We start from the raw sequence: 13,453 nt of genomic DNA, 5'->3' as shown, positions 1-13,453 counted from the left end.
AGTGGGAAATGTCTTAAGGTGGTATCCTGGGGTGCCTCTGATCTTTTTTGTATTTTTAGAAGGGGTTCACCAAATATTTTATAATATTAGAAATTTCCATCTCTGTATTCTTTTACATGAAATAACTGGTGGATATGTTGCACTATATTTTTAAAAAAGATCTCCTCTAGGATAGTACCCTTAATAAAAAAAAAAAGCAGTTGATAATTGTGTTTCAAAGTATAATAATTTTTCCCTATGTGTCTGAGGTGACTGCTGTCAAATGAAATTTAAAAATTAAGTTTGGGATTTTAAGGACGGCTACAGCCTTTTAAGTGCCTATTTTCAATGCTAAGAGTAACTCATTGTTTAAAATGAAAACTCTGAATAAATTATCCTTCTATACATCACTGCAGACCAAGGTGATCAGTAGAGAACAGACCATATAAAATTGTGTGACTAGAAGAACTTTCTGAAAAGTCACTTTGTCAGCCCTGCTCACTTCAGAACAGTATTCTTCTGGAAAATGAGAAACCCAGAAGAGAATTTCCGATTTTCAATTGTTGCTAGAGGAAGTTTCTAGAATTTTTCTAAAAATTAGTGGTAGTATTTTGATATTTCTTTAAGCAAGGGTGAAAAGTGTAAATAATTCCTTTGCAATTCCAGAAACAAGGGGTGAATTGGATCTTTTTCTTTAATGTGGTTTGACATGGGTGATCCTATATAAAAGCTTGCAAGTAACATATATATGTATATGTGTGTGTATATATGTATGTATACTTTTTAACATAAGTAGATCAAGTGAAAATATATCTCAAGAGGACATGTAGACAGATTATTGAAAAACTTATTCTTACTTTCTCAAAAACATGCACACACTCTCACCCCCCCACCCCACCCAAAGAACTTAAATGTGTGAGCCGAGTGAAAACTATCTTGCGTGGATATCAGACAGTATAGAAATATACTTCCCAGCACCATCCGCTCTGCTGCAATGGGGCCATTGCCCACTTTCGATGCCTCTCAGTAAGCAATGCCTTTTGCATCCATCTCAGGTGCTACCAAGATTGTGCCAGTGGAGGCTGGGCCCCCTGAAACAGGAGCTACAAATTCTGAGACCACTTCGGCAGACCTGGTGCCTCGGAGAGGCTACCAGGAATACGCCATTCAGCAGACACCTTATGAGCAACCAATGAAGTCAAGCAGGTAAAGTGTTTTGTTCTGTAACTTTAGCCAGAGGTTGGAAGTGAGTGAACTCCACAGAGTGCAGGAAGGATCAGCATGCTTGTTCGTTTGGATCTGCTTATAAACTTGTTTATAAAAGATACTGACTCTTTGATTCAGCGGTAGAATTACCCCTCCATTGCAGCCCTCCGTGTGCTAGCAGAGCTTCCAGTGTGTTACAGGGTAGCATGCTTTTAGAACTGAGCACCAATTGGCTTAAGCCAGAGCATTTTATTTAAAGCAAACCTATTTTTTACCTTAATAAAAAGAAATAGAAACATAACTTTAGTAAAGTTTTAGATATTTATAGCTTCAGATATTACAATTTAGAAAAATCTTTATTTCCTTCCTACTTTCAAAAGTAACACAAGTGTGTTGCAGAAGGCTCACATATCCCATATAATGTGGCGTTAAAGTAACCTAGAGTTACTCTTTCTAGTGGTAGTTTAGTTCATGTGCTTCTATAAGTTTTTTGAAATATACTAACATATATTGGTTTAATTTTGTTGCTTTTTGCAAATACTAAATACCAAAAGTACTGTGTAAAACTTTTTAAAAAAGCTTACTACACCTTGAAAGTCTTTCGTTTTTAGTAGACAGTTTAAAAAGCTGTGTTTGCTGTTATGTGGATGTATTTTAGTTTATATGGCCAGTTTTTCCTATTACGGACAATGCAATGATTAACGTTTTGGTGCATACATCTTTCCATACTTCAAGACTTCCTGTGGAATCAATTGCTAGAGTTCAAACTGCTACAGCAATGGATATGAGTACCTAGTGCTTAACTGACATTAAAAACTGTCTTCTAGATACACTGGATCGGTTGACCACCCATAGCAAACCAGTGTGTTTCTCTACACTCTCCCCAAGTTGTCTGTCTTTAGCCTGTACCTTCTGAAGTCAGTTAACAAACTCTGATCCCCAGAGGTCTGAAAACATTTCTCCCAACTAGAAGAAAAGACAAAGAAAATGCCTGTTGCCAGTGGTTTTCCTCTGTTTCTGGAAGAAGAGAAATGGGGTGTTTTTGAGTAGAACATAAGCTTTAGAATGAAATAGACCTAGGCTGGCTGTAGACTATTCTGTTTAAGTTCAGCTCAGCAAATTGAGCACCTCTGATGTGCTGGGCACTAGTGATATGACAAAGAATCAGACAGATGCAGCCCCTGCCCTCATGAAGCTTATACTCCATTGTAACTTGACACACGTTACTTTGCATCTAACATTTGTTGCACAGTTTTAAGACTGTCTAATAGAATTTTAGTTTAATAGTGAGAATAAGAGATAAAATATGCAAAGTGCCTGGCACATGTAGTGCTCTCATTAAATTAATTATTATATCATGTGGGATGCTTCATTAATTTGTAGCCTCAGTCCTCTATTCTTCTAAATGTGAACAACTGAATTTATTGATGAAGTTGTAAAAACACTCATTCCTTTGGTGAATTCGTAATAGAATTAAGTCTCTAAAATCATTCTGTGTTTCAAGTCAGGTTGATTTGTAGCCTTAATTAATTATCTTCACAATATTTCAAGGTCTGTTGGGGAGGGGTTCAGCTAAATGTTAATCTAGTTACAGGTAAATAGACTGAATATTTAATCAACAGATCTAGGCTATATTTTTGTTGTCATGCATTCTATTAATATTTTATTGTACAAATTATAAGATAACTATGAAAGAGATGTTTTTGCATAAGGATTTTACTTGGTAAAATACAGGTTAAAAACTTTTAGGCTATATAATTCTTCTCTCATAACAAATGATGCAGAGTTATTATATAACAAATTTTGGAAGTTCAGAAAACTGAGGGAAAATAGTCATTTATGATTTTATTACCCAAAGATAATCACTTATTATTTTAAATGTGTTTCCTCCCAGCCTTTTTTTCAGCATGTACATTTTATAAAATTGAGTTTATATTTTATATGTGGTTTTGTATCTCACTTTTTAAAAGTCTTTTTTTTTTTTTTTTCTCTGAGACAGAGTCTCACTCTGTTACCCAGGCTGGAGTGCAGTGGCACAATCTTGGCTCACTGCAGCCTCTGCCTCCCAGGTTCAAACGATTCTCTTGCCTGTTCTCTTGCCTCAGCCTCCTGAGTAGCTGGGAATACAGGTGTGCACCACCATGGCCAGATTTTTTTTTTTTTTGATTTTCAGTAGAGATGGGGTTTCACTATGTTGGCCAGGCTGGTCTTAAACTCTTGACTTCAAGTTAGCCACCCGTCTTGGCCTCCCAAAATGCTGGGATCACAGGCGTGATCCACTGTGCCCGGCTGTCACTTTTAAAAACTCAATCACATTACATTTATATGTGTTTGTTACTCAAATTAATCACAAACATTTTGCTTTATAGCAACAAGGCATAACTTCATAAGGATATAGTGTAATCAGCTCAACTGTTGACAGTGGAGCCAACAAGATCTTTTAAAAATGCTCATCTGATTGTTACCCTTTTGGGCTTTGCCTTGCTCTTAGGGGTACAGGGGACTTCCAAGACTAGCCCTGCCACCTCTAAGCCTTGTCCACCTGCTGTGGTTCCCCAGTACTCTTGCTCCTGCCGTCTGCTCCAGCCATCTGGGCCTCTTTTCACTTCCTTAGTCTCTTCTTGCAGGCACCCCTTCCTCTTCCTGAATGCCTTTCCTCCCTCTTTCTTAGTTAATGCTTATCTGTCCTTCAGCTTTCTGCTCAAATGTCTTGTCCTCAGGGAGGCCTTCCCTGTCCCTAGACCAAGTCAATGTACCCTGACTGGACTCTCAGAGTGTCTGGCCCTTATCCTTCTCACAGGGAGCCTGATGGTCCTTGTCTGCTTACTTTTATATTTGTTATGTAGGCTGGCCTATGGCACTTTCTGGAAGGTGAGTTCCAGAGAGCAGGGCTGTGCTTGTTTTCGTTCCCTTTTGTATCCTGAGTACCTGGAACACTTTTTAAAGGGAATGAATAAGTGAAGAAAGATAAACATGCAAACAAACCAGTTCCCTATGTTGGTACCTTCGAACAGCTTCCCATTCTTAACTATTGTGGAAAATGAGCCATGAGCACCATCATCTGAAATTTGTATTCTTTCTTTTGGATAAATTCCCAGAAGTGGAATAACTGAATTAAGGAGTATGACCTTTTAAAGTTCTGCTGGATTTCTTTGTAAAAGCAGTGGTGAGAGTACCTCTCTGAGGAGGCAGCATTTGGAGTAAAGTGACTTCATAGAACTCGCATGGACATCGAAGCTCTGCAATGGGTTTACTGTCACAGTCAATGACTTGGACTTAAGAGTCAGATGGAGGCTGTGTAGCATCCTCATCAGATTCACTATCCTCGAGGGGAACCCGGGCATTAAGGGCCTTACCAGGTATTTGCCTAATAATACAAAAAATCAGAGCAAAAGATTCTCCTGTGACCATTTAGATCTTGCAGTAGAAGAGAAACTATGCAAAGTCTTGATTTATTTATTTAATTAATGTTATGAATCCAGGGTTTCTTTCTTTGGCATTCTTTGTGCCAATAATATGTATCACCTTCTGGATATCTTTGTCATTTGAGAAAGATCCAAATTACTTTCCTTAAATTAGCCTTGGGCTTAGCATACAGGCATACTAGTAACTTCCAAATTTAAATATTATAATTACATCATATGAATTGTAGCCTCTGGTATTTATGGACTGCAATCCATTTAAATATTTTAAATTTAAAGACAAGGCCACCTGTGTTGATCAGACACAGTTGTTTGGATAGTTTTATAACTATAGACTTTACAGTGAGAGTGGGTTCAGTTGAATGATACCTTGTTAATAGCACTACATGATTATTAGTACATTTGAGGTCCTTTTTGGATAACCTGGACACATTGTCCAGAGAAAGCAGTTACAGCTGAAGAAGAAGCCTCATTTGCCTCCTTAGACTCATCTGTCAGTGCCTGTCCGTGGTTCCTATTGTGGTAATTTGGTGATTGCCATTTGCTGGTTTCAGAAACAAGGCTTGGCCATTCCAGCAGCAATGGAAACCCCACACAGGGAGCCTTCTTTGCAGCACAGTCACTCTGGGGCAGGGTCGCTGCATGTCAGTGATTTCAGGCAGTAGAGAGGATGAGCATGCACATGTAGGCTCTAGAGTCGGTGTCTTCCTAGATTCAAGTCCTGGCTTCACCACTTACCAATTGTACAACATGGGGCAAATACTCAGTTTTCTCATCTGTAAAATGAGTATAACAATACAGATGGGATTAAATACTTAGCATAGAGCTTATCATACTACACATACTCAATAATTATTAGCTGTTATTATTACCATCTCATTCAGCACACACATTGCTGTATTGAAAGAGAGAGAATTCATGAGGCAGGTGGACCATGCTTTTATTCTTCACCACATGCATAAAATCTGACACAGTATCTGAAACACATTGGCAGGTGTTAACAAATGGTGGCCATTTATGAATAAATGGAATACGAAGTTAATAAACAGCAACCCTATTTTCCCCATCTGAATTCTAAACCAACCGTGATAGAGGAGGAGGAAGATGGAGAGCCACACGCCAGCTCTATGACTGACAGAGATGTGGAGGAGAACAGTGTGGTACAAGTCAGCAGGAGCCTCCTGTTGCTGCCTGCAGAATGAGATAGACTTTCTCTCCCACCCGCAGTCCTGGATCACTCGGGCCAGGCTCACAGAGGCCCAGCTGGCTAAGTGCCCACTGTATCCCATGCTCACCCCAGTCAGGCACAGCCTCACCAGAAATAGGCAGAGCTCAGCTCGTGACTTAGGTCCTGCTCTGAAGTCACCAATCAAACACATTGGTCCTCGTTTCTTGAGAGGAAGTAAGGATGTGGAGAAAGGCCACTAATGGGTGGCCCTCACATGGAAACTTGCAGAAAGGAAAGGAGTCACCCCCAACAGTTGGTTGAATGAATAGGCAAGTCTGGCTTTACCAGGCTATTGAAAAGATGGTTGCCTCCAGTCTTATGCAGCAGACTGAATTCATTCCTTTAAGACTAGTCCTGTTAAAATATCACAGAACCACCTAGGTCAGCTTGGAACACAGCTAATTATTATTGTGCATGTAGTAGATGGCACACCTGTCCTTCCGCTTCCATCTTCCTTCTTTTGCTTCCCTCTTTTCTTTTCTTGAAGCCCCAGTCCAGACAGACATCTCTTCCTCAAGTTTTCTCAGCTACCCTAATCCAGGTTAGAGGTCTTTTTCCTTTTTTGCTGTGTGCGTATTCCTATCAATACATACCACGCTGTCATGCAAACATTTGCCAACCTGTCCTCCCTCCCACAAGACTGTGAGCTCCTGAAGGACCACGGCCCACATGAGCCCTCTGATCCTGTTTGTTGAGTGAATGAATGCACCCATCCAGTGTCTGTCTAGTTTTGTTCACTTTTCAGCCTTTAGTGTTTGGTTCATAACAAGGATGTAGAGTTCATGAGGAACATCCAAGGTCTCCAGATGTAACCATACTGTCATCTGTTTCTAGGCTAGGTCCCACTCAGCTCAAAATCTTCACTTGTGAATACTGCAACAAGGTCTTCAAGTTCAAGCACTCGCTGCAGGCCCACCTGAGGATCCACACCAATGAAAAGCCGTACAAGTGCCCCCAGTGCAGCTACGCCAGTGCCATCAAGGCCAACCTCAACGTGCACCTGCGCAAGCACACCGGCGAGAAGTTCGCCTGCGACTATTGCTCGTTCACCTGCCTGAGCAAGGGCCACCTCAAGGTGCACATCGAGCGGGTGCACAAGAAGATCAAGCAGCACTGCCGCTTCTGCAAGAAGAAGTACTCTGATGTCAAGAACCTCATCAAGCACATCCGAGATGCACATGACCCGCAGGACAAGAAGGTCAAGGAGGCCTTGGACGAGCTCTGCCTGATGACGAGGGAGGGCAAGCGGCAGCTGCTCTATGACTGCCACATCTGTGAGCGGAAGTTTAAGAATGAGCTGGACCGCGACCGCCACATGCTGGTCCATGGAGACAAGTGGCCTTTTGCCTGTGAGCTCTGTGGCCATGGGGCCACCAAGTACCAGGCGCTGGAACTGCATGTCAGGAAGCACCCCTTTGTGTATGTCTGTGCCGTCTGCCGCAAGAAGTTCGTCAGCTCCATCAGGCTGCGCTCCCACATCAAAGAGGTGCACGGGGCTGCCCAAGAGGCCTTGGTCTTCACCAGTTCCATCAACCAGAGCTTCTGCCTCCTGGAGCCTGGTGGGGACATCCAGCAAGAAGCTCTGGGGGACCAGCTGCAGCTAGTGGAAGAGGAGTTTGCCCTCCAGGGCATGAATGCACTCAAGGAAGAGGCCTGTCCTGGGGACACTCAGCCCGAGGAGGACCGGAAGGAGCCGGAGGCCCCTGGGGAAGTGCCTGCCCCAGCCATTCACCTGGCCTGCCCACAGGTGGAAAGCACAGCCCTGCCACCCTGTGAGCTGGAAACCACTGTGGTCTCCTCCTCAGACCTGCATTCTCCAGAGGTGGTTTCAGATGATTTTTTGTTGAAAAATGATAGCTCCTCTGCAGAGGCTCATGCTGCTCCTGAGAAGCCCCCAGACACACAGCACACAAGCTCAGTCCAGACGCAAGGTGAAGTGATCACACTACTGCTGTCCAAGGCCCAGAGTGCTGGGTCAGACCAGGAGAGCCAGGGCGCCCAGAGCTCCCCAGGGGAAGGGCAGAACATGGCTGCGCTTTCAGCTGGTGACTCAGATCCCAGCAGGTGTCTCAGGTCAAACCCAGCCGAGGCCTCAGACCTCCTCCCTCCAGCAGCTGGTGGTAGGGACACCGTCACACATCAGCCTGACTCTTGCAAAGCTGCCCCTGAGCACCGGTCAGGCATCACCGCATTCATGAAGGTCCTGAACAGTTTACAGAAGAAGCAAATGAACACCAGCTTGTGCGAGCGGATCCGGAAGGTTTATGGAGACCTGGAGTGTGAATACTGTGGTAAGGAAAGGCAGCGCCGGTGCGTGGCCCTGTCCACTCCCATCACGCTGTGGTCACCTCGCATTTGATTTGAGCTCACATCTGTTTGCAAAGAACACCTTCTAAGTGAGCCACCCTCCTCCACTGTAGATAGGAACGGTGACCGCTGTGTGGCAGTTAGCGCTTGGAGTCTTATGGAGGCGGCCAGGATGGTCGCACAGTTGACCGTGTTGACCTGGTCAGGTGTGTGTGCTGAGGGTTACCCATGACCTCTACCAGAACTCTAACTAAGAAGAATCTTTCTTCTGGCACATGACAAGTTTAAAGTTGAGCTTTAAATTGTGGCCAACTACTAGATCAGCCAAGAGAGGTTACAAAAGTTATGAAAGTGGCTGCAGCTCTCTGTAGGGAGGTCCCAAATAGCACCCTGCAACTCACAATGAAAGCATGGCTCTTGGAACTCCTGGGGAGCTGGCGGTGCAGGATATCGAAAATCCAGCTCCAGACCTGCTGTCCCAGGAGGGCCAGTAGAACTTAGAGACTAGCAGATTTACGCATGTACATCATGGTATTTGGCGCCATAACTGGTTCTCAGTAAACACTGACTTCCTCCTCTGCTGGCCCTGGCATCATGCAAAAAATAGTAGCACCCTTAATATTTGCAACCTCCCACCTTTGAAAAGTAATTTTCAGGCAGAAATGTGGTGAAAAGTATGAAGGGCGACCCGGACAAGTGCAAGAGGGAGATAAATATGGTAGATAAAAAATAATAATAATTTTAAAAATTCAAAATCAGTCAAAAAAAAGCTTCCTTGTTCTCATGTGAAAATATTTTTTTAGGCAAACTTTTTTGGTACCAAGTGCATTTTGATATGCATGTCCGCACCCACACCCGGGAACATCTGTATTATTGCTCCCAGTGTCATTATTCTTCCATCACCAAAAACTGCCTTAAACGCCACGTAATTCAGAAACACAGTAACATCTTGCTGAAGTGTCCCACTGACGGCTGTGACTACTCGACTCCAGATAAATATAAGCTACAGGCACATCTTAAAGTTCACACAGCGCTGGTAAGTAGCAAGCCCAAGTGGCAGCCCCATCTCCCCTGGGTGCTCATTGCTTTCTCAAGTTTATGCAAGTTGATTTCTCAAGTAGGTGTCCCCGCTGTAGGTCAGCCCTGAAAACATAGAGAGGTCCTTCTCCTTACACAGCTGTGTGCGTGACAGAGGCTTCCCAGGTTCTTTTTAACAGCAAGAGTCTCTAATATGTTGGAAAAAGAGATTAGATGGAACAAATTGTTTCCTGTGCAAATTTTTTTAGCATCAGATAAAGTCTACAGAAGAAATATCTATAGAGTAGAAGTAAAGTCAGAAATTCTTAAATGACATTTAAGGAATAATTAATAGCAGAGATAACAGTAATAGCTACTACTGAATGTGGTTGAGAGGTTGAATTAGATAATGCTGTACAGTGATGAGAACAATATTTGGTTCATAGTAGATGTTGATGACCACTATTGTCACAGTTTTGTGTTATTTTAATCTCTGAGAGAGAATGTCTTTGAAGCACGTTAATTTTAAAAAAGTGATATGTTAATTCAAGATGCTGTTAGTATTCATGAAGGTAAATTTCTTTAGGGCTTTGGTGGAGGATCTCGTAACACAATGAATGAATGTTTATTTTTGCAAATTCTAATCTAACTCAAGAGTCTGACACCTGAGAGTGATTTGAGACTTAAAGTGATAAAGGAAGCACATCTGGCCCAGGGGTGGTTCTGTTTTCATGGAATGCCTTTTTATGCTACAGACAGCAAAAAGTGAAGCTTCAGAAATGTGATGTGCTACCATGGTTTCCTGGCATAAAAATCACAGCGGTTTGTCACCAAGGGTCAAGTCAGGGTGTTTAGGTGTAGTGAGTAGGTCAGAGCATGGGCTTTGGAGTTGGACACCTGGATTCGAGCACTGTCTACGGCACTCTCACAGGCCCTGCGGCCTTGGGCAAGTCACTTGTCTTTCCTGAGACCTGTATGAAATAGCCTTCTGTAGAAGATACGTATTTTTAAAATATCTATTTTATATACATCCACACACATATGCATATACACACGCATACACAGATGTGTATGTACTTGTATTTATACACATGCTTATACACACCTACACACATACACTTACATGCACACACACACATGCACATATGTACAGTACTCTAAAGAACTTGGCACAGTGCTTGTCATGTAGTTGACTGTGTACCCGCTATTGCATGTCACTTGGCACTTCTCAGTACACATCCTCTCTCCTTCCTTTTCTTTCTCTCTCTCTCTCTCTCTCTTTGAGTAGCATGTGAAGGCACGTTGTTTGTAATTCTTCATGGAACTGCTGTTATGTAGATACTGCTTCCAGTACACTATTATGGCTGGGAAAAGTGAGGTGGCAGAATTCATTAAAGTGATTTTGCTGGAAACTCATACGAAGTCAGGAGGGAGCGAAGCCAGTACGAAAACAAATTCTTGGGAGAAGCTTTTGAATATGGCAATAAAGACTAGGAAGCAGACTGCGGGGTTTTCACCCTGGCTCCCCCGTTTACCACGTTTTTAGCCTTGGGATAGGTCATGTGACCTATTTGCCTCAGTTTACCCATCCTTGGGTGAGGATGAAGTGAGAGAATAGACGTAAATGTCTCAGAACAGTGCCTGGCATGGAGCAAGCACTGTGTGTCCTGGACTGTTACCATCATTGATTCTACTTCTGCTTTTGGAACTTGCTGCTCTGGATTTAGAGATTTTGAAACATAGGCTGAAAGAATGACAAGAAAAAGGAAGTTGTAAGTGAGCTTTACCACCTGGGACTATATGTATTCTTCCACACCCAAATCTTGCCTGCCTGTTGTGAGAGACCCACGGTTCAGCCCAGAGATTTTCTTCCCCCAGCTGCTGATGCCTGGCCTCCTGGCCACGTCCCTGGGCCTCATGATCAGCGGGGGAGTGTCAGGAAGGTGCGCAGAGATCTTTGGCCCCAGTCTCATCTGCCTTCATTCTTCTTAATAAACCAGCATTTAAAGAGGTTTCTCTTTTCAACTTTCTGTGGTTACGAATCTTCCTACTGAGAGGCTTATCTCTTCAGTGTGAACATGTAGGATGGCATCTGGGGAAATACATGTTGGGGGAAAGGGAAGGAACAGCTGCTGTCTTTATCCTGTGGGTCAGCTCCTTGTGCAGTCTTAATTCTCATATTACTTCTAGGAGTTGGAGTATTTCCTCCACTGGGCAGATTAGGGGCCTGGCATTACAGAGTCATTTGATAATTTGCTCATGGCTGTGCCATTGGTAAGGGACAGAGACTAGAAGTTAATTCTAGATCCTTGAGGAATCACCATACTGTTACTGAGTATATACCCAAAGGATTATAAATCATGCTGCTATAAAGACACATGCACACGTATATTTATTGCGGCACTATTCACAATAGTAAAGACTTGGAATCAACCCAAGTGTCCGTCAGTGACAGATTGGATTAAGAAAATATGGCACATATACACCATGGAATACTATGCAGCCATAAAAAAAGGATGAGTTCGTGTCCTTTGTAGGGACATGGATGCAGCTGGAAACCATCATTCTCAGCCAACTATCGCAAGAACAGAAAACCAAACACCGCATGTTCTCACTCATAGGTGGGAATTGAACAATGAGATCACTTGGACTCGGGAAGGGGAACATCACACACCGGGGCCTATTATGGGGAGGGGGGAGGGAGGAAGGATGGCATTGGGAGTTATACCTGATGTAAATGACGAGTTGATGGGTGCTGATGAGTTGATGGGTGCAGCACACCAACATGGCACAAGTATACATATGTAACAAGCCTGCACGTTGTGCACATGTACCCTAGAACTTAAAGTATAATTAAAAAAAAAAAAAAAAGGGAAGGGAAGATAATAAATGTTTTCACTTAAAAAAAAAAAAAAAGAATTTAAGCCCACATTCTCACCACTGCCCGGGGCTGTCCATTTTGTTGTAGTTGGTCATTAACATCAACCACATGGTTCTTGGTAGGTCTCTTGGACACTTGTCCATCATCCCTAGGAATGTGGTTGAGGCAGATGTGCCATGAGGGCAGGGACTGTGTTGATTCGTTCTGTACTGTTAAGTGGCAGTTGTGCTTTATGCTATGATAATAAAATTTCTATGGGACTAACTGCAAGAGAAGAGCAGTGTGCTGAATAAGGGGGTGTGACTCAGTTGACCTTGTAAAAAAGATACGCTGGCCTGCTTCTCATTAGCTCTCACATTTTCTTAGAAGTTATACATTTAACTTCAATCTTTTCCCTCACTGATATTTGCAGTTCTTCCAGCTGAGACACTTTTAAAGGTGAATGTGTTGCCACTGCTTCCAAAGCCAGCCAGCGCTGGCTGGAGGCCCACTCTCCTATGTGGCAGGCATTGAGATTTTCAAGTAAGACCTGGTTCCTGCCTTCAGGGTGCTCTTGGTTTTGTGAAGGGGGAGCTAAACAAGTAAACAGTAATGGCAAAATGGCAACGTGAGAGGGACAGTGACATCAATACAACAGGGTACTCCCCCCAAAAAACAATTTGCCTGGAAAGGACCTGGGAGGAAGGGTTCTGAGGGCCCAGTAGAGTCAACAGCACAAACCAAGGGGAAGCTTTTTGTATTTACTCCAGGATGTTGAATTAGTAAACATTTTCCATGAAGCAGGTGGACCATATTGCCAACATAGTACGATAGCATGATTTATGAAAACAGGTTCCAGGATTTTTAGTTTAGATAACATTTGTCTTTTGAGCCTGCAAATTATTTTTGTAATGAAGCCAAGGGTACCAAGAAAATGCTGATGCAGTAAAAAAAAAAAAAAAAGAAAAAAAATTCTGCTTTTCCTGAATGAAGACTCTTTTGATCTGATAATAAAGTTGCTATCGCCAAGTGTTTTAAATAGAATTCTGTATTTTCAAGAACAGTTAAGGTGAATTTTTTTTGGTAACAGCTTTACTTTATCAAGATATATTTTACATAGCATACAGTTTGCTCATTAAAGTGTGAAATCAAATTTTTTTTTTTTAGTATATTCACGGAGTTGTGCAACTATCACCACAGCTAATTTCAGAGCTTTTTCATCATCCCATAAAGGAACCTGGTGCCCATCAGCTGCCATCCCTTGTTCCCCTCCCTGAGCCCTAGGCAGCCACTAATCTGCTTTCTGTATCTGTGGATTTGCCTGTTCTTTCTTTCGTATGAAATTTCGTTCATTTCTTATGAAAGAAATAATAAAATATGTATATCCAATACAGTCTTTTGTGACCCATTTCTGTCACTTAATTCATCCATGGT

At 42.6% G+C, this 13,453-nt stretch overlaps 1 protein-coding gene across 3 annotated transcripts in view; it reads left to right on the top strand.

The window, feature by feature from the left end:
- ZFAT (zinc finger and AT-hook domain containing) overlaps positions 1-13,453 on the top strand; it is a 236,298-nt gene that overhangs the window by 98,798 nt on the left and 124,047 nt on the right. For all 3 annotated transcript variants that reach the window (XR_004435171.1, XM_033202303.1, XM_033202302.1), the window contains 3 exons: positions 1,035-1,185; positions 6,670-8,126; positions 8,946-9,178. Coding sequence is in view for 2 of the 3 variants with exons in the window: in XM_033202303.1 (XP_033058194.1) it covers positions 1,035-1,185; positions 6,670-8,126; positions 8,946-9,178 (1,841 nt within the window). In the remaining variant the exon portion in view is untranslated. The remainder of the gene's footprint in view (positions 1-1,034; positions 1,186-6,669; positions 8,127-8,945; positions 9,179-13,453) is intronic.

Source organism: Trachypithecus francoisi, unplaced genomic scaffold (genome assembly GCF_009764315.1).
Source record: "Trachypithecus francoisi isolate TF-2019V2 unplaced genomic scaffold, Tfra_2.0 Lachesis_group7, whole genome shotgun sequence".
NCBI lineage: Eukaryota > Metazoa > Chordata > Mammalia > Primates > Cercopithecidae > Trachypithecus > Trachypithecus francoisi.
This window is presented reverse-complemented; position numbering and strand designations above follow the sequence as displayed.